Source organism: Odocoileus virginianus, chromosome 13 (assembly GCF_023699985.2).
Source record: "Odocoileus virginianus isolate 20LAN1187 ecotype Illinois chromosome 13, Ovbor_1.2, whole genome shotgun sequence".
Lineage (NCBI taxonomy): Eukaryota > Metazoa > Chordata > Mammalia > Artiodactyla > Cervidae > Odocoileus > Odocoileus virginianus.
Genome location: NC_069686.1, coordinates 58,936,497 through 58,962,931, shown reverse-complemented (window position 1 = coordinate 58,962,931; position 26,435 = coordinate 58,936,497). Strand labels below are relative to the sequence as shown.

The following is a 26,435-nucleotide window of genomic DNA, read 5'->3' as shown; positions in this document are numbered from 1 at the left end:
ACATTAAGTCCTAAATATTTTCCGTGTTTCTAGTCTTCATAACTTTGTGCATACTAGATAATCCAGCACAATTCATTAAACATTTCCCTATTGTTAGACTTCTGTTTACCATTATAGATAATCCTCTTGTAAAATCTGAACTGATGGTTTCTTTGGAAAGATTTCCTGCGAGTCTCAAGATTGGATTTGACTCCTCTGTGTTGCTTTATAAGTAAGTTGCAGCAAATATAAAATGCTGCCTCCATGAAGGGGCTTCCAGCATGGTCCAGGAGTCTCCGCCCTGTTCATTTGTCTGACTTGCTACCTTAGTGGCTTTAGAATAGTAGCTCTTTGGACCACTGAGTAGCCTGAACATGATTGCGTGTTCTTGTTTGCTCTGTTTCCTGCTTATTTGATTGATCTGTTGAAGCCTTTGCTCACTTATCTTTCTGGTATCTGATGTTTTCCTTGTAAATTTGATTAAAGTCTCTATTCTAGATTTAAATATTTTGTCGCAGTGATGCACATATTTCTCAGGCTGTTCTTTGATTTGTGTATTGCTTTTCTTTTCATGCAAGGCATTGGTACCCAAATTGATCAGTTTTTTTTCTTTTCGTTTCAAAATGGCAGTGTTCTTTTTACTTTGATCTGATAAGTAATTCATTACATTTCAGCTCATAATTTTTTATTTATGTTTAATCCTTTATGCTACATAGAGTTCATTCTTATTTAGTCCACAATGTTGATACATCCTAGTTTTCCTGCTCCTATCCACTTACCTTAATACTATTTATCAAATAATTTCTTTATACTCAACTTGGAGATACTTTGTTATTTTTTTGTGTTTTAGATCTAATTTAAGCTCTGTATTTTCTTGGTTTGTGCTTCTGTTTTTATGCACATGCCATGAGAAAATCATGTTTGCTTTTTGTTTTTCTTGCTTTGCTTTGTTTGCTGTTGTCAGCGTCCTCCAGTCAAAGACCTCTGGGAACACACCCAGTTAGACCAGCTGGGTTTATCGCTGGTTGTAGTGAAGGAGACCACACAGCAGTGGGGAACCATACATCTCAGTAAGGAGGCCTTAGAAAAGACTTCAGGATTCAGACTTCTTTTAGGTGATTTAGGGGAAGATTAGAGAAAGTGGAGCTTTGCTCTGTGTTAGATGCATTCGGGAGGGATAATTCGGTGAATGAGTATCTAAAGAAATCTTCTCTGTGGGCCAAGGGAAAAGAATCAAGGCTAAAACTCTATGTTCACATTAGCCAGTATAAGGGGATGTTTGATCATTTAGGGAATTTGAACAGTGTTCATGTTTTTGCCCATATACAAACATTACAGAGTGGTCATGTTTTTTTCCTTGATCCTTGTGACCCTATCTGATGTTGATGTCCTCTGGAGTTGTTTATATTTAACCCAAAAGCCTAGTGTGAATGCAGCCCAGCTCCCAGCAACACCAGGGCCTTGCTGAGAGTACCAGATTGGCTCTCAGATACCAGGGTTGCTTTTCTCTTTCTCTGTGAATTTAGTATGTGTTGCTGCATAGCAACATTACACAAATACAGTGGCCTAAAATAACACAGTGTATCATCACGTGGTTTCTGTGTGTGCCACTGTGTAGCAGGGTCCTTTGTGTCAGACTCTTACAAAGTTAGTGAAGGTGCTGACCTGGGCAGTGGTCTCATCTGAGGCTCGACTGGGGAAGAATCCACGTCCAAGCTTACACGGTTCTTGGCGGCATTCAGTCCCTTGACGCCTGTTGGCCGAGGGCAGCAGTTCTGGCTGTCAGCTAGAGGCCACCCTCAGTTCCTGCCAGCTGCACCTCTCCAGCGTCACTGCTTGTTTCAGCAAGCGAAGCCCCTCCTCGCAAGACTGACATTACAGTTTTATGTGACGTATTGATGTTCATGCAGTCACATTCATCCCACCACGTTTGCAGAGACTGTGGGACTCTGTCAGAGTTGTCCATCATGGTGTATTTGTTTTTCTCTTTAATGTCACTACCATAAATTGGACTGAAATAAGGCAGTTCATCTAAAAACCCATGCCCCTACCTCCAGGGCCTCAGTAATGAAATGCTTGAAAGTAAAGACGGCATTGAAGAATGCTCATGAGGAAAGCCTTTTGGTGGCACTTGAAAGAAACCCAAATTGGGCTGAGATCAAGATGAATTTTTGCTTAGTGAAGAAAAGGAACAATAATTTTTTGGAGGATGAAAGTGTGAAAATGATTTTGTGCCTGAGAAATGAATCAAACAGCCAACATGGTACAAGTCATTGGACGGTCAGCAAGCACTGAAAAATAGAAATGAAGTAAAAAACATATGCAGGCTTCTCTTTCAGTGGTAAAGTTCAACAGTTCTTATAACAGTATAACATGGTACCTAATCCATGTGTTTCAAAGCAAGTCCCTGAGATGTATAACTCAGCTTAATATGGTTCCTGTAAAGCAACAGGGAAGAATGCAAAGAAGCTCCCATGTACGTAATTCATGAGTGTTGACAGGGTCCAACCAGGGAGCTCCATCTCCCTTTGTTTCCAGACGGTGCTCCCTTCCCAGAATGTGCTTGCTGAGGCGTCACTGTGCCTTGTGGTACTGCTGCCTAACATGCCCACTGCATCTTATCATTCACTGTTACAGGGAAGAGGAGTCTAGTGCTGCAATTTGCAGAAGACTGAGGGTTTGGCTGTCCCCAAAGGACTTCCACTCTGCAATACCAGAAGGAAGGGGAAGGAAGCAGAGCCAGGGAAGGGCAGGAAGGGACCCTTACTCGACGCCACGTGTTAACCAGCTGCACACCGTTTTCACTCACATGCAGCTGAGGCTCTCTTGGTCAGCATCTCCCTGAGACAGGATATGAAAACATCTTGTAGATCACAGGCCTGTTGGGGAATCGGAAGAATCTACCCTGCTTTTTTTCCGTGCCGTTATTGCTCTCGCAACCATGGTGAACATTCCAAAAACCCACCGGACTTTCTGTAAGAAGTGCGGGGAGCACCAGCCCCACAGAGTGACACAGACAAGAAGGGCAGGGGTTCTCTGTACGCCCAAGGAAAGTGGCATTCTAGCGGGGAGCAGAGTGGCTGTGGAGGGCAGACTGAGCCGGTTTTCCAGAAGAAGGCTCAAACTGCAAAGAAGATGGTACTGAGTCTTGAATGCATTGAGCCCAACTGCAGATCAAAGAGAATGCCGGCTATTAACAGATGCAAGCATTTTGAGCTGGGAGGTGATAAGAAGAGAAAGGACCAAGTGATCCAGTTTTGAGCTTCATATTTTGTTTTACTATGAAGAATAAAAATTTGAGATCCTTTACTTCATTTAGTTTCAGTTGGTTTTTTTGGAAGGAAAATGAAAGTGCCATCAATTTAAAAAAAAAAAAAAGAATCTACCCTAAGTGCCATCTCATTGTCAGGTACCTTAAAAACTCTTTATTAAATATAGTTGATTTATAATATTACTTTCAGGTATACAGTGTAGTGATTCAGTATCTTTATGGACTGCTGTCCTTTTAAAATTATTACAAAATAATGGCTATAATGTATCCTTGATATACAATGTATCCTTGTTGCTTGTTTATTTTACACATAGTATTAATAGTTCTGCCAAGAGAATGCGCTGGTCATAGCAAAGACCCTCTTGGAACAACACAAGAGAACTCTACATGTGGACATCACCAGATGGTCAACACCAAAATCAGATTGATTATATTCTTTGCAGCCAAAGATGGAGAAGCTCTATACAGTCAGCAAAAATGAGCCCGGGAGCTGACTGTGGCTCAGATCGTGAACTCCTTATTGCCAAATTCAGACTTAAATTGAAGAAAGTAGGGAAAACCACTAGACCATTCAAGTACGACCTAAATCAAATCCCTTATGATTATACAGTGGAAGTGAGAAATAGATTTAAGGGACTAGATCTGATAGACAGAGTGCCTGATGAACTATGGATGGTGGTTCATGACATTGTACAGGAGACAACGATCAAGACCATCCCCAAGAAAAAGAAATGCAAAAAAGCAAAATGGCTGTCTGAGGAGGCCTTACAAATAGCTGTGAAAAGAAGGGAAGTGAAAGGCAAAGGAGAAAAGGAAAGATACACCCATTTGAATGCAGAGTTCCAAAGAATAGCAAGGAGAGATAAGAAAGCCTTCCACTAGATCAGTGCAAAGAAATAAAGGAAAACAACAGAATGGGAAAGACCAGAGATCTCTTCAAGAAAATTAGAGATACCGAGGAGGCATTTCATGCAAAGATGGGCTCAGTAAAGGACAAAAATGGTGTGGATCTAACAGAAACAGAAGATATTAAGAAGAGGAGGCAAGAATACATGGAAGAACTACACAAAAAAGATCTTCACGCCCCAGATAATCACGATGGTGTGATCACTCACCTAGAGCCAGACGTCCTGGAATGTGAAGTCAAGTGGGCCTTAGGAAGCATCACTATGAACAAAACTAGTGGAGGTGATGGAATTCCAGTTGAGCTATTTCAAATCCTAAAAGATGATGCTGTGAAAGTGCTGCAGTCAATATGCCAGCAAATTTGGAAAACTCAGCAATGGCCACAGGACTGAAAAAGGTCAGTTTTCATTCCAATCCCTAAAAAAGGCAATGCCAAAGAATGTTCAAACTAGCACACAGTTGCACTCATCTTACACGCTAGTGAAGTAATACTCTAAATTCTCCAAGCCAGGCTTCAGCAATACATGAACCGTGAACTTCCAGATGTGCAAGCTAGTTTTAGAAAAGACAGAGGAACCAGAGATCGAATTGGCAACATCCACTGGATCATCAAAAAAGTAAGAGAGTTCCAGAAAAGCATCTATTTCTGCTTTATTGACAATGCCAAAGCCTTTGACTGTATGGATCACAAGAAAATGTGGAAAATTCTGAAGGAGATGGGAATACCAGACCACCTGACCTGCCTCTTGAGAAACCTGTATGCAGGTCAGGAAGCAACAGTTAGAACGGACATGGAACAGACTGGTTCCAAATAGGAAAAGGAGTACATCAAGGCTGTATATTGTCACCCTGATTATTTAACTTATATGCAGAGTACATCATGAGAAACGCTTGGCTGGAGGAAGCACAAGCTGGAATCAAGATTGCTGGGAGAAATATCAATAACCTCAGATACGCAGATGACACCACCCTTATGGCAGAAAGCGAAGAAGAACTAAAGAGCCTCTTGATGAAAGTGCAAGAGGAGAGTGAAAAAGTTGACTTAAATCTCAACATTCAGAAAACTAAGATCATGGCATCTGGTCCCATCACTTTATGGCAAATAGATGGGGAAACAGTGGAAACAGTGGCTGACTTTATTTTGGGGGGCTCCAAAATCACTCCACATGGTGATTGCAGCCCTAGAATTAAAAGATGCTTACTCCTTGGAAGGAAAGTTACAACCAACCTGGACAGCATATTAAAAAGCAGAGTCGTTACTTTGACAACAAATGTCCATCTAGTCAAGGCTGTGATTTTTCCATTAGTATTAGTAAGCATGAACTGTTTGATTTCAGAAAAGTTAAGTTATGCCAATTCAGGATTTGATGAGCATGCCATCTGACCTGACATTAGCTTGTGTGGGTAAAAGTGGGATGTTTTGGGTTTTGTTCGTGCCTCTGCTCACCTTGGGGCCCAGACTTATGATTCAAAAACTCAGCAAGGCTGCATGAATATGGGTCTTTGAAATTCATGGTATTTCATTAGTCTGAGTCAAGAATATTGAAAAGCACATTTATGTATGCTGTTTCATTAATGGGAGTAGAGTGTAGATAAGGGAAAGTGGGTGGTCCCATCCCTGTCTGCCATGCTCAGATTTCATCAGGATTACTTGAAAAAGATTATGAGCTAGGGTATGTCCAGGGGAGAGCAGCCAAGATGGTGAAAGGAGCTGACAACTACTTGTAAAGCTTGGAATGCTTCTGCATTAGAAAACTTGAACTGTTAATATGAGAGTGATTACACTTTATCTCTGTGGCTTCAGGGAGAAATGAGCATGTGTGTTTGAGTTTGCATGTCTGTTTCTGCTTTTCATTTCTGCTGACTTTTGTTCATGAAATTATGTGTGCTTTTGATTTTTGACTGTGAGTTCATCCTGCTTAGAAATTTCTATGTCGAGACCCTGGAATTGGAGCTCTGTTCTTCCAGAGAGGATTTTCTTTTGCTCCAACATGCATCTGGGCATACCCAGCTCAGGCCCATTGTGCATATAGTAGGTTTTTGGTATCATTCAGGTAGTGTGTGTGTTTAGATTATAGAACTGCACGAGGGCAAATCTGTTCTTACAGAATCTCATTGCAGACTTTTTTTCCTTCCTACATCTGTGCCAAAGATTATGCAAAGCAGTTGTTGAATTCTAAAAATCAAAGCTTGAGGTCAGTTGGTTTTGGCAAATACTGTCAAGAAAAAGGACTTCCCTGGTGGCTCAGACGGTAAAGCGTCTGCCTGCAGTGTGGGAGACCTGGGTTCGATCCCTGGGTCAGGAAGATCCTCTGGAGAAGGAAATGGCAACCCACTCCAGTACTCTTGCCTGGAAAATTCCATGGAATGGAGGAGACTAGTAGGCAACAGTCCATGGGATCACAAAGAGTTGGACACAACTGAGCAACTTTACTCACACACTAAAGAAAAAAGCCAGTCTCCATGGGTACACCTATCTACTGGATTCTCACTTTCACTTTTTGCCTTTCTAGGATTTCTTACATCCTTTCTAGCTCATAGATTTTTTTAAGATGAAAAAATAAATATTCTGTATTGCCTGTTTATTTGTTTTCAGTGGGAGAGTTCATCAGGGTCCAACAACTGAAATTCGTCTGCACAGTATGGAGAATTTGTGGCATCCTCTTGATATAGGGATCCCTTATTTTTTTTAGGGATCCCTTATTATTGACAGCTTAGTGGCCATATTTTAATGGGGTTACATAGGAGAGATTCCTGTATTAGGAAGGTTCAGTTCAATTCAGTCACTCAGTCATGTCCGACTCTTTGCAACCCCATGGACTGCAGCACACCAGACCTCCCTGTCCATCACCAACTCCCGGAGTTTACTTAGGAAGGTAGATGTATAGATATAACCCCTTGGGCCTCTTCCATTATGAAAGTATATAGTTTTAGCTAAAGTAATCATTTTTTGTTTCTCTTAGGAATTTACTATGTTGAACTGGACTAATGTTATTGAGTGACATTTATATCTCGTTCCCCTTAGAATAGAAACTGGAAACATCTGTCAGTTATTAGAAAACATTGAATCTGCACTAGATGCCATCTTAATCCACCCTGTCGTTTTGAAAGCACATTCTTAATCTGAAATTGTTGAACAAAATTAGATTGGCATTTTAGCCCTTGCTCTAATGTAAACACAAATGGAATGTTTATAGACAGTTGGCATTCTTTGAGAGACATTGGGCTTTTCAAGTAGAAATCAGTTAAGTTACCCCAAGGACTTAATTTTTTTCTGTCAAGGATTTACTATAAAGCCCCTTCTATTCTCCATCTGCCCAATGTAGTCTCATCCTTTAAGATCCAACTTGGTCAGTTCCAGTTTCCTTCTGAGTAGACCCAGTGAACAGAATGTCAGATGAGCCATACTGTTTCATAGACCTGTTTCTGCCTTCATTGGTCTAGTTCTTTTGGCTTTGAGGAGGGTATTTGAAAGAAATGAACATTTTCAGTTACTTAACACAGAAAGTGTGTTTGAAATAGAGAACAGTCAGCTTTCCGTTGACTAGATTAAAACTCTTCAGTTCAGCTCTAGAATAAAGGATTTTTTTTCTGTTATAAAGCTGACTTCCCATTAAACAAAGCAGTTTGCATAGCACCATCTCTGCTGCTGCTGCTGCTGAGTCGCTTCAGTCGTGTCCGACTCTGTGCGACCCCATAGACAGCAGCCCACCAGGCTCCCCCGTCCCTGGGATTCTCCAGGCAAGAACACAGGAGTGGGTTGCCATTTCCTTCTCCAGTGTGTGAAAGTGAAAACTCTCAGTCGTGTCTGACTCTTCGCGATCCCATGGACCGCAGCCCACCAGGCTTCTCTGTCCATGGGATTTTCCAGGCAAGAGTACTGGAGTGGGGTTGCCATTGCCTTCTCTGAGCACCATCTCTAGACTTAAGCAAATGGAGGAAATTCACAAATTTTACATGTACCTGAGCTTCTTCATGTGCATATTGTTCATTTTAATTGCACTGGAGAAATGTCAGATGTGGAAATGGCACCTAATATCCTGACATTAATGTACATGAATGCTTTGCAGAATGCAAATTTAAGGGACTGCACAGAGCAATGAGAATTGCTACGTAGCAACAAGAGAAAGGATTTTGAAAGCCCATGTTCGCTTGGGACATATACTGTTGCAATAGAGATGTTTAGTAGTAAGTTTGTATGGAGACTTGAGCATCCTTTCTGTGAACTACAAATCCTTTCTCTCTGGTTGGTTTGAAGCTGTTGTCTAGTAAAAGTGGAGTCAGAAAACTATCCCCTCCTGGTGCTGAGGATGGACCCACTGCACTGGGAGAGCTCAGTGTTAGGCTGTCCCAGTAGGTGAGTCAGCTAGGCCCCTCAAAGTAACAGTGCTCAACATCTTTAGTTTCAAGAGCCTGTACAATCTCTTAAAAACTACTCCATGTTCATTCACTCAGCCGTGTCCGACTCTTTGTGACCCTATGGACTATGACCCACCAGGCTTCTCTGTCCATGGGATTTTCCAGGCAAGAATACTGGAGTGGGTTGCTATTTCCTACTCCAAGGAATTTTTCCAACTCAGGGATCAAATCTGCATCTCCTGAGTCTCCTGCATCAGTAGGCAGGTTCTTTACCACTGAGCCACCTGGGAAGCTAAAACTTTCTGAGGAGGTCCTAAAAGCTTACATATTAATTCACTTACAGATAATAATGATGAATGTGTTACACACTGGCATCAGAGCAGTGATACCATCACATGTCATATAGCAGCTGGAAAATTTCAATGTATGATCATGAGAGAATGAGAGAAAAAAAATCATATCTTAGTATCATTGTGAAAAGGATTTTGACCTCAAAGAACCCTGAAAGGATCTGAAAGAACCATGTGACTAAAAATTAAAGTGAGAGAGAGCAGGAGAGCCAGTGAGCCTGGAAGACCTCTTTCCAGATAGCAGGATAGCTACTGATTTTCCTGTAAGAAAGTTTCTTGAAAGTGTCAAAGGCACAGTTTCAAACAAAGCTGTGTGTGTTGCCAGGTACACTGATAAGAGGGTGTGAAAGCTAGGTGAAAAATGTAGTCGGGACCTCGGCCATAAAAGCAGTTTACCAGCAGGAAAGCGTGCTGAGAATTAGACACATCATGCAACTCATGCCAGAGGTACAGAATAGCCCTGAATGTGTGCATCCCTACCCCCCCACCCCTGCGGACTGGAGAAGGTCTTGCTGAGAGGTCACCAAGACGGGGATACTCTGCAGCCCACTTGCCCATAGCTTGGCTGATCCAGAGGCAGAAGGACAGTCGGAGGAGGAAGAAAGCTACTAAATATATAACAAGCTAAGTGGACAAATTGATAACATAGTTCAAGATGATGCAGTCAAAATGGACAAGATTTAACTGGTGAGATTGCCTGTGTGCATACTCGGTCACGTCCGACTCTTTGTGACTGTATGGACTATAGCCCTTCAGACTTTTCCATCCATGGAATTTTCCAGGCAAGAACACTGGAGTGGGTTGCCATTTCCTTCTCCAGGGGATCCATGACCCAAGAATCGAACCCCTGATTCCTGCATCCCCTGCTTTGTCAGGTGGATTCTTTATCACTGAGCCACCTGTGAAGCCCAAGATATAATTTGGTGGTCCTTTATTGGACTGGAACCTGGTGGTCTGGAGTCGACGATGAGAGAGTGAAAGAAGGAAAGAGGTTAATATTCCCTGGGTTTTGCAGCCGGCTTTCGCGCTCCAGGGAATCAGCCAGAAATAGATATATATATATATATATAGAGAGAGAGAGAGAGAAAGAAAGACACAGGGACCGAAGCTCTGATGAAGCAAAAGTGTTTTAAGCAGCATGGTGTGGGCATATATACTGTCTTACAAGGTAGTTATTCTTAGCAAAGGTAAAGATTAAAATCCCAGACTTACAAAACACAAGGCGATCCCTATTAAAGAGAGAAGAGGGTACTTATCACCATAATGAGAAACTAACAAAGGAAATGCCTGGATTCCTCAGCCCCAGGAAAGGCGTGCCTCTCCTCCTAATTCCTGAATATTCAGGAATTAATAAGGACCAAAGGATTCCTGACAGATCCAAAACTGTACACCGGAAGCCCCTTGTTAAATGCTTCCTGACAGTAATTAATTATAATTATGTTTCTGACAAGTGGCTTGAAAATCGAGAAGTGCTCTTTCCCCCCCCCCCCTTTTTTCTTTTAATTTTTTTCCACATTTATCTTTATTAGTTGGAGGCTAATTACTTTACAGTATTGTAGTGGTTTTTGCCATACATTGACATGAATCAGCCATAGATTTACATGTGTTCACCATCCTGAACCCCGCTCCCACCTCCCTCCCTATCCCACCCCTCTGGGTCATCCCAGTGCACCAGCTCCAAGCACTTGTCTCATGCATCCAAGCTGGACTGGCGATCTATTGCACATTTGATAATATACATGTTTTGATGCTGTTCTCTCAGATCATCCCACCCTCACATTCTCCCAGAGTCCAAAAGTCAGTTCTATACATCTGTGTCTCTTTTTCTGTCTTGTATATAGGGTTATCATTACCATCTTTCTAAATTTTATATATATGCGTTAGTATACTGCATTGGTGTTTATTTTTCTGGCTTACTTCACTGTATAATGGGCTCCAGTTTCATCCATCTCATTAGAACTGATTCAAATGTATTCTTTTTAATGGCTGAGTAATATTCCATTGTGTAGATGTACCACACCTTTCTTATCCATTCGTTTCCTGATGGGCATCTAGGCTGCTTCCATGTCCTGGCTATTATAAACAGTGCTGCAATGAACATTGGGGTACATGTGTCTCTTTCAGTTCTGGTTTCCTTGGTGTGTATGCCCAGGAGTGGGATGGTGCTGGGAAAACTGGTCAACCACTTGTAAACGAATGAAACTAGAACACTTTCTAACACCATACACAAAATAAACTGAAAATGGATTAAAGATCTAAATGTAAGACCAGAAACTATAAAACTCCTAGAGGAGAACATAGGCAAAACACTCTCCAACATAAATCACAGCAAGATCCTCTATGACCCAGAATATTGGAAATAAAAGCAAAAATAAATGAGACCTAATTAAACTTAAAAGCTTTTGCACAACAAAGGAAACTATAAGCAAGGTGAAAAGACAGCCTTCAGAATGGGAGAAAATAATAGCAAACGAAGAAACAGACAAAGGATTAATCCCCCCTTTTTTTATACTCTCAAATAATTTTCAGAAATAGTTCTTCCCTCGACTACAGGTGGTAAATATCTTGATGTGCCCAAAGTTACATTTTTAAAAGTTAACTCCAATTTGAAGAAATTCAGATAAGCTGGAGTATGTTAGTTGACATTTCCCCAAAATTTCAGGTGTAAGGGCTAGCTGTGTTGTAATACCAAATGCTTATTTTTTCTGTTTCCTTTACGGCCTCGCAGCTCACAAGATGGAAAATGATTTTCTTGCCACTTTAGGCAGTCACATCCTGCCGGTTGTCTCCCATCTCCAGAGTCGTTAAACTGCAAAAACACTCATCATCTGTTAATGGTGCCTCTGAATTATTCAGGGAAATTCTTAACCAATATAAACGGTGACTATACCATCCAATTCCTCCTTTTCACATTTCTGTCTCTTCCCCATAACTTTCAAACCCATGATCACTGTTAAAACATGCAGGGAGAATCAAATATTCAATTAGTTTTGTTGCACTTGAGCTTCAGACCAGTGATTAGATTGGAATTGGGATGTTTCCAGTAAAGAAGGCAGTGTGGCTATAATGGGTGTTCATTGGCAGGTAAGTGACGCTGTCTAGTCTGTGATCACCCGAGACAGGTTTTAGGGACTCCTGTTGGAATAGGGTCATCTTTCTTGTTTATTCTTCCTGGGGCTTCCCTCTGGGGTCTTGAGGCAAGTGTTTGTTTTCATCATCTGCGCCAAGCTGCCTCCTTGTTTGCAGAGTTTCTGGGTATTGTTGCTACAGTCATCTCATCACCCCAACCAGAAGTCTCTCCCTTCCTCCCCTCCAGTCCTGACAGTCTCTATGTCCTGTCCAGCTCTTCTTCTGCATCCTCTTATCATTTTACAGAGTTTCAGGATCTTTCTCCTGGTCTCTCTCATCAACACTCACCCCTTTCAAATCTATCCTCTGTGAACACCAGAAGAACAGAAATAAATGGTCCCATGGATGGGGGAATACTTTGAAATGCGGTTTCTTTTCATTATAAGTGCTACTGAATGGTTAAACTCTTTAACCATACACTTGTAATACTTTGATGAAAGTGAATCAGTTCATCATTTTTGATAGCTCCAGAATAATCTCAAATAGATATTAAGATGACTGTGTTTTTTCTTCATATTTGAGATCCTATTACTTATGTAATTATCAGCCGAACCCATTATATATCCCTGTGCTTCTGCACATGCTGTTTGCTTTCCCAGAAATGTAGATCCTCTCAATATGGCCTTTGGTCATTGTGTCACAGTCTTCTCTGGAGTGAGTTTTACACAGGACCCGGGGCCCCATGGGCTTGGTTGTGGCCATCTGCCCAGCAGCGTTCCTCCCAGATGAGGCAGGCTGATTAGTGGGCTAATTAATTAAATCCTTTGGTTCTTCTGTTTGTTTCCCACAGCAGTCTGAACTGTCAGCTGAAGAAAGTCCAGAAAAGTTAGGGACCTCCCAACTACATCGGCGAAAAGTCACTTCCTTGAACAAGCAGATTCTGCAGAAGACCAAACAACTGGAAGAGGTTGGTGTCTTCTTTTCATAATTCATTCAAGTGAAATAAAGCCATTCTTCAAGAAGTGTCAGAAAGATCAAAGGAGGCTGTGGAACAGGGGAGCGATGCAATCTGGCCCTTGCGCAATCCAGCCTCCACCTGTTTTTGTAAAGGCATGCATGCATGCCAGTCACTCAGTCATGTCCAACTCTTTGCGACTCCATGAATGGTAGCCTGCCAGTCTCCTCTGTCCATGGAGTTTTCCAGGCAAGAATACTGGAGTGGGTTGTTGCCATTTCCTACATCAGGGATCTTCCCAACTCAGGAATTGAACCTGTGTCTCCTGCATTGGCAGGCAAATTCTTTACCACTGAGCCACCTGGGAAGCCTGTTTCTGTAAATATTAATAGTTTTATTGAAATTATGCATATGTATTTGTTTACATATTTTCTGTGGCTACTTTTCAAGCCTCAGTGGGAGAATTGAGACTACAAAACCTTAAATATTTTTCCACCTGGTCTCTACAGAGAACATTTCACAACCTCTGTTCTAAAAGAAGATCACAGGGCAAAAAGAACATTAATTAATTAATTCACACAGATTAGCTGAGCACCACTGTGCTGAGCACTGAAATAGGCCATGGTGGTGAAAGAAAGATCTCTGCTCTCAGGGTCTGGAGGTAGTGATAGAAAGACATAGGCCATCGTTCTTTTCTGTCTTTATCACTTTAAATGCTTCAGCCGCCTTTTTTTAGATTATAGGGATAATCCAAGTTCCATGTAAATAAACCAGCTACTATGGAACTGTATGAAGCTAAAAATGAGACTCTCCTGGCACTCATCCAGTCCCACTCCTTAAAGCAACCCATTTTTCTAGGCTTTACAAGCTCTTAAATATTCTTATTCAGCTGGGTGGGGGGGGGTTGTTTGGTTATAAAAACTGAGTTTGGTTTTCACTTATTTTATCACATAATAGTAATAGTAATGGAGACAGAAATGGCAACCCACTCCAGTGTTCTTGCCTAGAGAATCCGAGGGATGGGGGAGTCTGGTGGGCTGCCGTCTATGGGGTTGCACAGAGTCGGACACAACTGAAGCAACTTAGCGGCAGCAATAATAGTAATGACTAAAAAGGACTTTTTAGAGTAACTACAAGGTGCTTTTCATAATCAACTCATTCAATTCACATAACATCCTTATGAAGGAAGCACTATTATTATTCTCATTTACACGGAACCCGAGACACAGAGAGGAGTGAAGCAGTCTTGCCTGGGGTCACACAGCTTGTTAGCAGTGGAGCCGAGACTGGCGCGTGTAGCTCTGCCTCATTCTTTCTGATGCTGCCTGGTGTGACGTAGTACATCTGTGCTGTGGCTTAGTTAGCCTGTTCCTCTATTCATAAAGGTTTTTTCCCAAGATTTTTTTTCCCAGTTCTAAGTTTATGCTATGATGAACATCTTTGTACAGTCATATTTGTGCAAATATATTAAATATTTCTGTAAAATGGATTTTAGGACGTGAAACTGCTGGATCAAAAACTATATGCATTTTCAGTTTTTCTAGAAACTGTCAAATTATTCACCAATTATTTTACTAGTTCACACTTCTACACAGAATAGTATATGAGAAAATCCAGACTCTTTAAATCCAAGATGATCTCCTGTAAGGTCATGTAGATCGAAGGCAACTGGGATACACCGCAGCCTTAGTGGGAGCCACAGAGTCTTAGCCCACAGAGAGATGGGAAGAGGAGTACGATAAGGGAAGGAATGAAGAACATCTCATGGCCCAACAGGGGGATGTGCTATAAGGGCAGAGAATAGGAAGGCAACTAGTAGCTAACTGACAAGAAACCTGAGATTGAGGGAGGAGGAACCAAAGGATGTGTTAACCGGTGGGCTAAGTGTTGGGGGGTCAATATAGGGTTTCATGATGAATAAGAAGATGGGGGTGGGAGAATCATGGAAGACTCCAGCAAGGCAAAAACTTAGCTAAGCTACTGGGACAGTTCCTGTTAGAGAAAAGATGAAGAAAGCTCTTATTAGTTTAGTTAAATTAAAGAGAAGAGAAAAATCTTCCCTTTAGCAAGTTCCTACTTCCCTGCCAGGATCCAGCCCCCATGGGTCTTTGTCGGTGAAGCCTTCCTTGATGAGCAAACTGACTCTTTCCTTGGCTTCCCCAGGCCTGTCTCTGACCAAGCTCTTCTCATACTTTAATCCTCAGCTTACTAGTTTAGCAACTTGAGGGGCAAGGTTTGTGCTGTGTTCTTTGTCTTCTCCCATACACCTCATTTGAGCAGAGCCTTGGGTAAATGTCAGACGAGTGGGTGGGTACAAGGTTGGGGGGTGGTACAGAAGGGTGGGTGAAACAGGTGGGAAATGGAAGGATCTCCTCCTGGAGTTTCAAGAGTTAAACCATTAGGATTTCAAGAGAAAAACAAACTTTCTCCAGAAATACTCTCATCCACCAGTGATACCGATAGTTTAATAGGAGTCTTCAGTGCGCACATGGCTCCCTTTGCAAAGTGAAAGGCCAAAGCTCCCAGCTTTCCCTACGTTTATCTTTTCTGCCCTCTGCTTGCGGCGACTTCCTGAGATGCCTGGCTGGAAACACATCAGTCATGAAGACTGGTAACTTGAAGCATGATTTAGGAGTAATGATGATGTAGGTAATGTAATTCTAATTACATCTGTAGGTGATATAATTCTAATAGGTTGCTTACAGGCTCAAACATGGGCCAAGTTGAAAATTCCCTGGAAGTCCAGTGGGTAGGACTCTGCTCTATCTTCTGGGGCCTGGGTTCAATCCCTAGCTGGGAACTAAGGTCTCACAAGCGGTATGGCGCAGTCAGTAAATAAATGAATATATATTTTTTAATGGGCTGAGTTACTTTGAAATAATTGTTGAGACATAAGATATAATTTCTCATTGTTAATTTGTATGCAGGTAACAGACAAAGTGTCTGATTAGTCTAACTGTGGTTTTCTACCACATTCCCTTTTCAAAAGTAGAAATGTACAACCCTTTGAGCTTTGAATAGAATATTTTCAGATATCTAAAAGTTCATAGACAGCATGGGATACACCTTTTTGGTAAAGAAAAGGGAAATGACATTTTTGAGATGTAAGTTATGATTGTATAATTTTGTGCAGTAAAAGTAATTCACCTTCTTTCTATTCATTGAAGTCCTGACTCCTTTCTCCAATCTGGCATTGTTTGCCTTCCGGTCAGATTTTATGCTAGGGCTTCCCAGGTGGCACGGTGGTAGAGAATCCCCCTGCCAATGCAGGAGACATGAGAGATGCGGAGTCAGTCTCTGGCTTGGGAAGATCCCCTGGAGTATGAAATGGTAACTCACTCCAGTGTTCTTGCCTGGGAAATCCCATGGACAGAGGAGCCTGGCAGGCTGCAGTTCATGGGGTCGCAAAGAGTCGCGTGCTGAGCAGCTGAGCATGCACACACAAATTTTGTGTTAGATTCTTGAGTGCTTCAGTGCAGTTTGTGTCCTGTGAACCAGCAAGTTCATTAACTGAATTGATTGTAACCATGTAGTAAAGTCAGACCTAAATTTGAATCTAAGCTTTATCAGTTACAAACTATGAAACTTTAGTGATTTACCTCTTCTGAATCTTTACGTTCTCATCTGTTAAATAAGAATAATGTCTTTTTCCATTGAATGTAAGAATTCTTTGTTAGGATTCATGCAGAATACCTAGTACATCACCTGACACATGGTTGGTGCTAATTGAATCTAAAATGTCCACATTTGCTCAGCTTAAATCTTTCTGAGTTTCCATTGTCTCATCTGTGAAATGTGGATACCACCAGTATCTGTGCTGTCGTGAGACTCAAATGAGAGCAGATGTCTTTATCTTTCATTTACAGCTGCAGGCAAGTCGTACTGACCTACAAGCCAAATATGAAGGAAAAAAGAAAACCCTGACCGAGGTGAGCAGATTTCCTTCCTCCATGGGTCTTGTTGGGAATTGTTTGACATGCACTACCAACGGGACACTCACATCATCAGTCCATGTGGAGGGGTCACGATCTCTTTCTCAGGGCTCAGGTCCATCTGGACAAAGGACAGTCACACAGTAGCATGTCTCTAGCCATGTTTATCCATGCTACCATGTTTTAAACCATGAGGGTCTTGGGAGGAGGGGAAGATTGTTGTGAGCTGCAAGGGTCAGGAAAGCTTCCTGAAGACAGAGGGCCTGACAAGCAGGGTGGCCATATGAAAGAACGCAGAAGATCATTCACGGTAAATGACCCCTGCTCCCCAAGCCACAGGCTGGAGAAAGTAGCAGAACACTGGATTCCTGGAGAGTGAGGTTTCTTTTTATAAAATGACAAAACTACAGAGGATATAATTTGTTGTTTAGAATTGCCAGTGGTCTCCTGGTAGAATGGGGGAGGGAATCTCTGGAGGAAAAGGGATTTGTAAGTCTGTTTTGACCCCATAATCCATTTCCTAACCCAGATTGCAATGGTGCTGTCCTCCACAGCATAGCTTACCCATCACTTCCAATTACCTAGGAAACCAGGCGAGGAAAGCAAATACACAAGGTGCTCTGGCATGAGGGAAGTTTAGGTCTTTCTATTTCTGTCCCTGTTTCTACAGAAAGCTAGTCCTCATCCGGGTCTGAAAAGCTCTCTTCTCTGTGATTTTGGTGCTCAGGCGACAGCTGTCCCTGCGAGGTCCCCACCTAGTACTTTCTGGACCATGTGGAAACGGGGCTGATCTTCAGAGACATTTCTGAAGCCAAGACAGTCGCTATTTTTTTATTTTTTTAATTTCACATGAAATCGACACTTTTGAAATGGTAATTTCTCTAGCATTGTGCAGCACTTAGTTCTCTGCCTTGTTATAAACCTGACAAAGCTTTGTAATTCTGACCTGGACTGGTCTCTTCAGTTACTGTCAGAATGTTTGAGAAGGACAGGCATGCGGATGACAAATTAGAGAAGTTTTTTAAAATTCTTTCTAAAGATGCCCGTGTTGCATTTGGACACATCAGCTTTCTTCACGCTGCTCTGTGGCTTCACTCCTTTCGACCAGGTGGCAAGCTCCTTGGTGGAACCCCTGCCGCTGTCCTCCTGTGCACACTCCACAGTCCTGGCTTAAAGGGTGCCAAGTCGTAGACCCGTCTTTGTATAACAGTCTGGAAGACATTCAAGGCAGAACATCTTGATAAAATCCTGAGTGGCTGTCAAGTCACTTTTGGTATTAAACACTGAATCAAATATTTTTTGAGCTTTAGTTTCCAGGCTCTTCCAAGATTCCCAGCTCTCAGTGTTTCTATTTACTTTCTAAGGGCTCGTGGCTCAGGCTGGAGGCACAGCACTGGTTTCTGCTGAGTCAGAGATCTCCACTGTGTTCTTGTATGCTGGCTTTTGGAACTCAAGTAAAGGCCCTTTCATTTTGGGTGAAATTGCTCTTTGGTAGATTGAATCTAAGCTGGTCTTTGGAGACAGATCAAGCCCTGAGCCTTTGGAGTGGGAGCAGTGACTCTAAGGCCCTAGACTACCAGAGAACTAACCCCAGGGAGTATCAAATAGTGAGAACTCACACAAAGGAAACCACTTGAATATAAGAGCCGGCATCACCCAACCACAGTAGCACCCTCTGCAGGACGCCTCATCTAAACAACAAACAAAACAAAAATACAAACCATATCATCAGCTGACAGGATCACCACCTCACTCTGCCTTGCCCATCAGAGGAAAAACAAAAATTCAGCACAAATCTCACCCTATACGAAGCTTACACAAACCACTGGACCAACCTTAGGAGGGCAAAAACCAAAAGAAAGAAAGAATTCAACCTTGAAACCTGGGAAAAGAAGACCTCAAACACAATCAGTTAAAAAAAATAATAATGAAAAGGCAGAGAAATACCACCCAAATGAAGGAATAAACTAGAAACACAGAAGTCTAAATAAATGAAGAGGAAATAGGCAAACTACCTGAAAAAGAATTCAGAATAATGATAGTAAAGATGATCAAAAACCTTGAAAACAAAATGGAGAAAATTCAAGAATCAATTAACAAAGACCAAGAAGAATTAAAGAATAAACATGCAGAGACAAACAACACAATTAATGAAATTAAAAATACTCTAGAAGGAATCAGTAGCAGAATATCTGAAGCAGAAGAATGAATCATTAAGCTGGAAGATAAAATGGGGGAAATAACTTCTGAAGAGCAGAATAAAGTAAGAAGAATGAAAAGAACTGAGGATAGTCTCAGAGACCTCTGGGACTATATCACACGCACCAACATTCGAATTATAGGGGTCCCAGAAGAAGAGGAGAAAAAGAAAGGGTATGAGAAAATTTTTGAAGAGATTATAGTTGAAAATTTCCCCAACATGGAAAAGGAAATAGTCAAGTCCAAGAGGCACAAAGAATCCCATGCAGGATAAACCCAAATAGAAACACACCAAGACACATAAACTAATAAAGACTAAACACAAAGAAAGAGCATTAAAAGCAGCAAGGAGAAGCAACAAGTAACATATGAGGGAAACCCCATATGCTTACCAGCTGATCTTTCAGCAGAAACTCTGCAGGCCAGAGGGGAATGGCAGGATATATTTAAAGTATTGAGATGGAAACATCTACAACCAAGATTACAGTTCCTGGCAAGGATATCATTCAAAATTGATGGAGAAATAAAAAACTTTTCAGACAAGCAAAAGTTAAGAGAGTTCAGTACCACCAAAGCAGGTTTACAGCAAATGTTAAACGGGCTTATATAGCCGAGAAATACAAGAGAAGAAGAAAGATCTACACCATGATCAAGTTGGGCTTGCTACAGGAATGCAAGGATTCTTCAATATATGCAAATCAATCAATGTGATACACTGTATTAACAAGTTGAAAGATAGAAACCACATGATAATATCAACAGATGCAGAAAAAGCCTTTGACAAAATTCAGCACCCACTTATGATTAAAACTCTTCAGAAAATGGGCTTAGAAGGAGCCTACCTCAACATAGTAAAGGCTATATATGGTAAGCCTACAGCAAACATTATTCTCGATGAAAAACTGAAAGCATTCCCCCTAAGATCAGAAACAAGACAAGGGTGTCCACTTTCACCAGTATTATGAAACATAGTTCTGAAAGTCCTAGCAACAGCAATCAGAGAAGAAAAAGAAAGAAAAGAAATCCAGATCAGAAAAGAAGAAGTAAAGCTTTCACTGTTTGCAGATGACATGATGCTGTACATAGAAAACCCTAAAAATAGTAACAGAAAATTACTAGAGCTAATTAGTGAATTTAGCAAAGTTGCAGGATATAAAATCAATACACAGAAATCACTTCCATTTCTATATACTAACAATGAAAAATCAGAAAGAGAAATTAAGGAGTCAATCCCATTCACCATTGCAACAAAAAGAATAAAGTGTCTAGGAATAAACTTACCTAAGGAGACGAAAGAACTGTACACAGAAAATTATAAGACATTAATGAAAGAAATCAAAGATGACATAAACAGATAGAGAGATATTCCATGTTTCTTGATAGGAGGAATCAATATTGTAAAAATAACATATTACCAAATGCAATCTACAGATTCAGCACTACCCATATCAAATTACCAAAGGCATTTTTCACAGAACTAGAACAAAAAATTTCACAGTTCGTATGGAAACACAAAAGACCCCGAGTAGCCAAAGCAGTCATGAGAAAGAAGACTGGAGCTGGAGAAATCCACCTTCCTGATTTCAGGCTATACTGCAAAGCTGCAGTCAGCAAGACTGTATGGTGCTGGCACAGAAACAGAAACATAGAGCAATGGAACAGGATGGAAAGCCCAGAAATAAACCCTTGTACCTGTGGGTACCTTAGTTTTGACAAAGGAGTCAAGAATATAAAATGGGGCAAAGACAGCCTCTTCAATAAATGGTGCTGGGAAAACTGGACAGCTACATGTGAAAGAACAAACTTGGGACACTTCCTAACACCATACACAAAGATAAACTCCAAATGCGTTAGCTAAATGTAAGAGCAGAAACTATAAAACTCTTAGAGGAAAACGTAGGCAGAACAATCAATGACATAAATCAAAGCAATATCCTCTATGCCCCACCTCCTAGAATAATAGAAATAAAAACAAAAGTAAACAAGTGGGACCTGATTAAACTTAAAAGCTTTTGCACAGCAAAGGAAACTATAAGCAAGGTGAAAAGACAACCCTCAGAATGGGAGGAAATAATAGAAAATGAAACAACTGACAAAGGATTAATTTCCAAAATATATAAGCAGCTCATACAACTCAATACCAGAAAAACAAACAACCCAATCAAAAAGTGGGAAAAAGACCTAAACAGACATTTCTCCAAAGAAGACATACAGATGGCTAACAAACACATGAAAAGATGGTCAACACCACTCATTATTCAGTTCAGTTCAGTCGCTCAGTCATGTCTGACTCTTTGCGACCCCATGAATCGCAGCACGCCAGGCCTCCCTATCGATCACCAACTCCCGGAGTTTACTCAAACCCATGTCCATCAAGTTGGTGATGCCATCCAACCATCTCATCCTCTGCCATCCCCTTCTCCTCCTGCCCCCAATCTGTCCCAGCATCAGGGTCTTTTTCCAATGAGTCAATTCTTCACATGAGGTGGCCAAAGTACTGGAGTTTCAGCTTCAGCATCAGTCCTTCCAGTGAACCCAGGACTGATCTCTTTTAGGATGGACTGGTTGGCTCTCCTTGGAGTCCAAGGGATTCTCAAGAGTCCTCTCCAACACCATAGTTCAAAAACATCATGCGAATCAAAACTACAATGAGATATCACTTCACACCGGTCAGGATGGCCATCATCAAAAAATCTACAAACAATAAATGCTGGAGAGGATGTGGAGAAGAAGGAATACTTTTGCACTGTTGGTGGGAATATAAATTGATACAGTCAGTCTGGAAGATAGTATGGAGATTCCTTAAAAAACTGGGAATAAAACCAGCATATGACCCAGCAATCCCACTCCTTGGCATATACCCTAAGGAAACCAAAATTGAAAGAGACACGTGTATCCCATTATTCATTGCAGCACTATTTACAATAGCTAGAACATGGAAGCAACCTAGATGCCCATTGACAGATGAATGGATAAAGAATTGAGGTACATATACACAATGGAATATTACTCAGACATAAAAAGGAATGCACTTGAGTCAGTTCTAATGAGGTGGATGAAACTAGAGCCCATTATACAGAGTGAAGTAAGTCAGAAAGAGAAATACTGTATTCTAACACATGTATACAGAATCTAGAATAATGGTACTGAAGAATTTATTCTCAGGGCAGCAATGGAGAAACGGACATAGAGAATAGACTTATGGACATGGGGAGAGGAGAGGGTGAGATGTATGGAAAGAATAACATTGAAACTTATATTGCCATATGTAAAATAGATAGCCCGTGGAAATTTGCTCTGTGGCTTGGGAAACTCAAACAGGGGCTCTGTATCAATCTAGATGGATAGCATGGGGCAGGAGATGAGAGGGAGTTTCAAAATGGAGGGTATATATATATATATATATATATATATGCCTGATTCATGTTGAGGTTTGACAGAAAACAAAATTCTGCAAAGCAATTATCCTTCAATTAAAAAAATTTAAAAAATTTTTTGAATCCTTGCATGTGCTAGAAAGGTGGAAGTTTAGAATTAAGCTAATAATAGGAGATGCTATCCCTGTCCTCACATGATAGTAGCAGCCAACATTTCGATGTGCTGGCTGTGCTGTGGGCACGTCGTTTGTGTTTTCATTGAATTGTCCTGTCAACTCTGGCAGCACACCTCTGCTGTGCTGCTGGAGAAACTGAGGCAGAAAGGCCGTGCAGATTCCAGTGCTAGGGACCTGGCCCCATGACCTCTCAGGGAGCTTGCCATTTAGTCAGGCAGTCAAACTAATTCTTACCTAGAAAAATAGGAGGCTGTGCTGAACAATGTAGGAAGAAGCCTGATTTGGTCAAAATACTGAAGACCCTGAATCAGTAATGAGCTCTGCCTTTGGGCCTTGGTCTCCTTATCTGTTCCAGGAAGGACTGGGCACATGAGCACTCTGAGCCCTTCCATGCCAGTCTGCCAGGTTTTACCTCTTCAGCAAAACCTAGTGGCACTGGAAATCAGGGAAAACCTGCCTTCCCTGGAAACTTAGGAAAATAAAGCAGGGTGTGGGAGGTAGAGGGTGGATGGCAGCCCTGACGTGTGGGGCAGGCGCTGTGGGCCCCTGCATCAGCGGGGGTCCCTTCTCGCCTGTGCGCTTTTTAATTTCAGCAGTCACAACTTTAATTTCTTATGTGGAGGTTGATTCCTTTTTGTATATGGAGGATCCTCTCCAGCCCAAGGGCACTGATTGTGTCTAAAGTTTTCCTTAACCTACAAACTATCCGCTCAGATCAGGATCCATTTGTTGAGTTGATGCCATTTTTACAGTTTTGTCTTTCTTAAAATACGTGATCATTCTTGATGGTGTGCTTACTTGTGATTCTGAAATTTTCTGTTATCACCTGTGTGGATTCTGTATTCATTTTATGCAGCATGCTTCACGTAACTGTTTTGGAAGGGGGGGGGTCCTACTGTTCAGTGGGATCTGCCAGTGGTAACTGATGTTTGGGGTCAGGACACTGCCCCTCTGCCTGAGTCTGGCCAGCTCTCTGGGAGCAGTCCTGCCTCTGGGAAACCCACACCAGCTCTTGGGTTAAGGGAAGCAGGCTTCACTGCACCGCCCGCTGGCTGTTCCTGACGCAGACCCCAGTCCTGCCACCCAGTTCTTCCCACGCCTGCCGGATCCACACGTGGTCCTCCACTGGCCGGTCTTATCTGCTACCATCTTTCTTGTCCCCAAGGTGCCCGCTCCTGTCATCAAACAGAATCACCTGAACTTCCCAGGACTTGTAAAAGAAGGGCTTGCTGCCACTTCTCAGCTAGGACTCTTGGAAGTTCTTTAACTTTTTTTTTTTTTAATAGGTAACACATTCACATAGTTCAAAATTCAAAAAGTACAAAGGGTGTCCCCCTGTAACCCAAGCAGCTACTCTATCTAGAGGGTAACCAATCACTTGTGAATCTTTTCAAGAAATTTTTGTGCATATACAAATAACATCTGGGTTCTTTACTGCATGTGTATAAAAGATGTACACGTGTATACCTTCTTTGATGCACATTGGAGTCATGATTTTATATGTTTTCTTCAACTTACAGTAAATGTTAGAGATCATCATAAAAGAACTGTTTATTCTTTTTTAATAGCAGCTTAATAGTCTATTGTACGGTAGATCTACACACCTTGAAAATTAAAATCTGAGTTTCCTTAAAGTTTGCTTTTTAAAGTCTCCACTGACTCAGAGAAAGAAAATGGAGTTTTTCAAGATAGGAGAGTTAACCCTGCCCCTGTGAGTAGCCCCAGCAGTGGTATCCTGAGGTTGAAACCCAGGTCTGTCTCATGGCTGCTGCTTTTATTTACCTCTTCCCACTGAAAGGCACCTGCTGTCAGCATTACTTTGGCTTTCCACCCACTTGCAGCTGTGATTTAAAGGTATTGCCAAGGTTTCTTTTAACGCACAGCACGTTGTCAGGAAGGCTGTGGTTTTGATCTTTCTGTACGGTCCCTCCAGCCCCATCCTGTGCCTCTGGTCCACCTGTTTTCTCAATGCACGGCCGTGTGCGGTGGGCTGGGCCACCTGTCTAGAGAGGGCTCAGGTGTGGGCCAGGCGGGGGAACGGAAGCCCTTGCCTCCTGTCCTGGCAGGTCTCCAGCAGCATGCCTCCTTCTCTCTCATAGCTCAAGGGTCACAGCGAGAAACTGGACAAAGAGCAGACAGCCCTCGAGAAGATAGAGGCCAAAGCCGATCCGAGGTAGGAGACCTCAACACGTGGGATTTATTTTCTCTGTGAGTGTGGCTGGTGGGTGGAGAACAGGGCTGAGGAGCCCAGGTCATGGCTGCTGGCGCCGTTCTGCCAGTTACTTCACTGCTGATCCTGATCCGGGGCTGCCTTCTTCCTCTTCCTCCCGCTTCCCCCTGGGTCAGGAGCAGCTGTGTTTTGTATTTTGTTTTGTCTGTTTTCTCGTTTTTAGAAAGTAAGTTTAGAAAGTAAGTAATACATGCAAGGTTCAAAAAGACATACACTGAAAAGTCTCCTCCCGCCCCTGCCCCCAGCTACCCAGTCCTTCTCCCTTGGAGTCAATCATGGTTGCCAGGTTTTAACAGCACTGATCTTACCCTGTCCTTCAAGAATGAAAATGTCTTTTTTTGCCAACACTGGGTTGTGGGTTGTTTTTCTTTAAATTAATTGTCTTTAGACAATTTAAATTAAATATAAGCATTTACATTTAAAATTTTAAATGGGAATTAAAATTACGATTCTGTGCTGAGTCTTCAGTAGTTGGTATCATTAAAAATATACAGTAATCTCAAAACACATTGATGTTTCTGCAGTTGATTAATTCTGGATTCTGTAACGTTTGTTTGAATGTGACCTGATGGACTCAGCTTGTAGATGAATAATAATGTCTGTTAAATGGTGGTCGTTAACATTGGTGGGAAGCCCATTAGACACTCTTGGAAGAGACAAAGGAAATTAAGAAAAAAGTTCCTTTTTCCTAGGGTCTTGGTTTTAGCTATGATTCATAAAATCATAGTGGTTTGTTGAAAGTCAGTTGTTTTTTGGTCTTTTCAGCATCCTGCAGAACTTGAGAGCCCTTGTAGCCATGAATGAAAATCTGAAAAGCCAGGAACAGGAGTTTAAAGCACACTGTCGAGTAAGTGTTGCCCGGTGTCATCAGATGTCAACAGAGATTCTCAGACAGTCTCCTGCTTTCCCTCCCCTGGTGTTGCTGGGGGTCCTCTCCAGGTGTGGTAGGAGGTCCTCTCCAGGACCTCCAACGGGCACGCAGTGGTGTGCGAGAGGAGTAGAGTGCTGTGATAAAGTGATCGGAGGACACCAGAGATGCCTTGGAGGAGTAACTCTGTGTGCCAGACCCCAAACTGAGAGCACAGTCTAACAATGTTTTCTAATTTACAAATGTATTTAAAAGAAAAGTTCTACAAAGGGCGCAGTATCTTATGAAACCAGGGCCGCCCTAAGATCCTGACATGGCTCTGTGTCACAGGGTCCAAGAGTGGGAGTGATAATGTGCACAGGTGACCACGTGGGAGACGGGAAAGAGGGCTGGGTTCTGTGAGTCCAGGGGAGAGAGGCCGCTGTGGCCTGGGGGCCCTCTGGAAGCTATGTCTGACTTAAGCAGGTGAGGGTGGCAAGTGGAGGAGGGCTGGATGAGGCAGGACTCCAGGCTGGAAGGTCCCAGGAAAGGTGGAGACGAGCTGAAAAAGAGGAGGCTTGGGACTGACTCTAAGCCACTCATTCGTTCCATGCCCCAGTGATTAGTACAAGCCTCACCCGCCCTTTGGGAAGAAAGACCCCTTCTGCCGGAGGTACGGCTGAAAAGACGTTCCCAGGCTGAAAATCAGGGGCCTGGGGGCAAGTTCTCTATGGACTTCTTGTCCCCACATAAACTCACAAAGTGTGAAAATGAGATTCTAGATC

At 42.1% G+C, this 26,435-nt stretch overlaps 1 protein-coding gene and 1 pseudogene across 1 annotated transcript in view; both read left to right on the top strand.

Annotated features, from left to right (window-relative positions):
- The window catches only part of CCDC93 (coiled-coil domain containing 93), a 92,077-nt gene that overhangs the window by 45,658 nt on the left and 19,984 nt on the right, over positions 1 to 26,435 (top strand). Inside the window, exons 12-15 of the mRNA XM_020883043.2 lie at positions 12,785 to 12,901; positions 16,756 to 16,818; positions 24,673 to 24,746; positions 25,569 to 25,650. Coding sequence (XP_020738702.1) covers positions 12,785 to 12,901; positions 16,756 to 16,818; positions 24,673 to 24,746; positions 25,569 to 25,650 — 336 coding nt within the window. The remainder of the gene's footprint in view (positions 1 to 12,784; positions 12,902 to 16,755; positions 16,819 to 24,672; positions 24,747 to 25,568; positions 25,651 to 26,435) is intronic.
- LOC110130829 (large ribosomal subunit protein eL42-like) lies at positions 764 to 3,288 on the top strand (annotated as a pseudogene).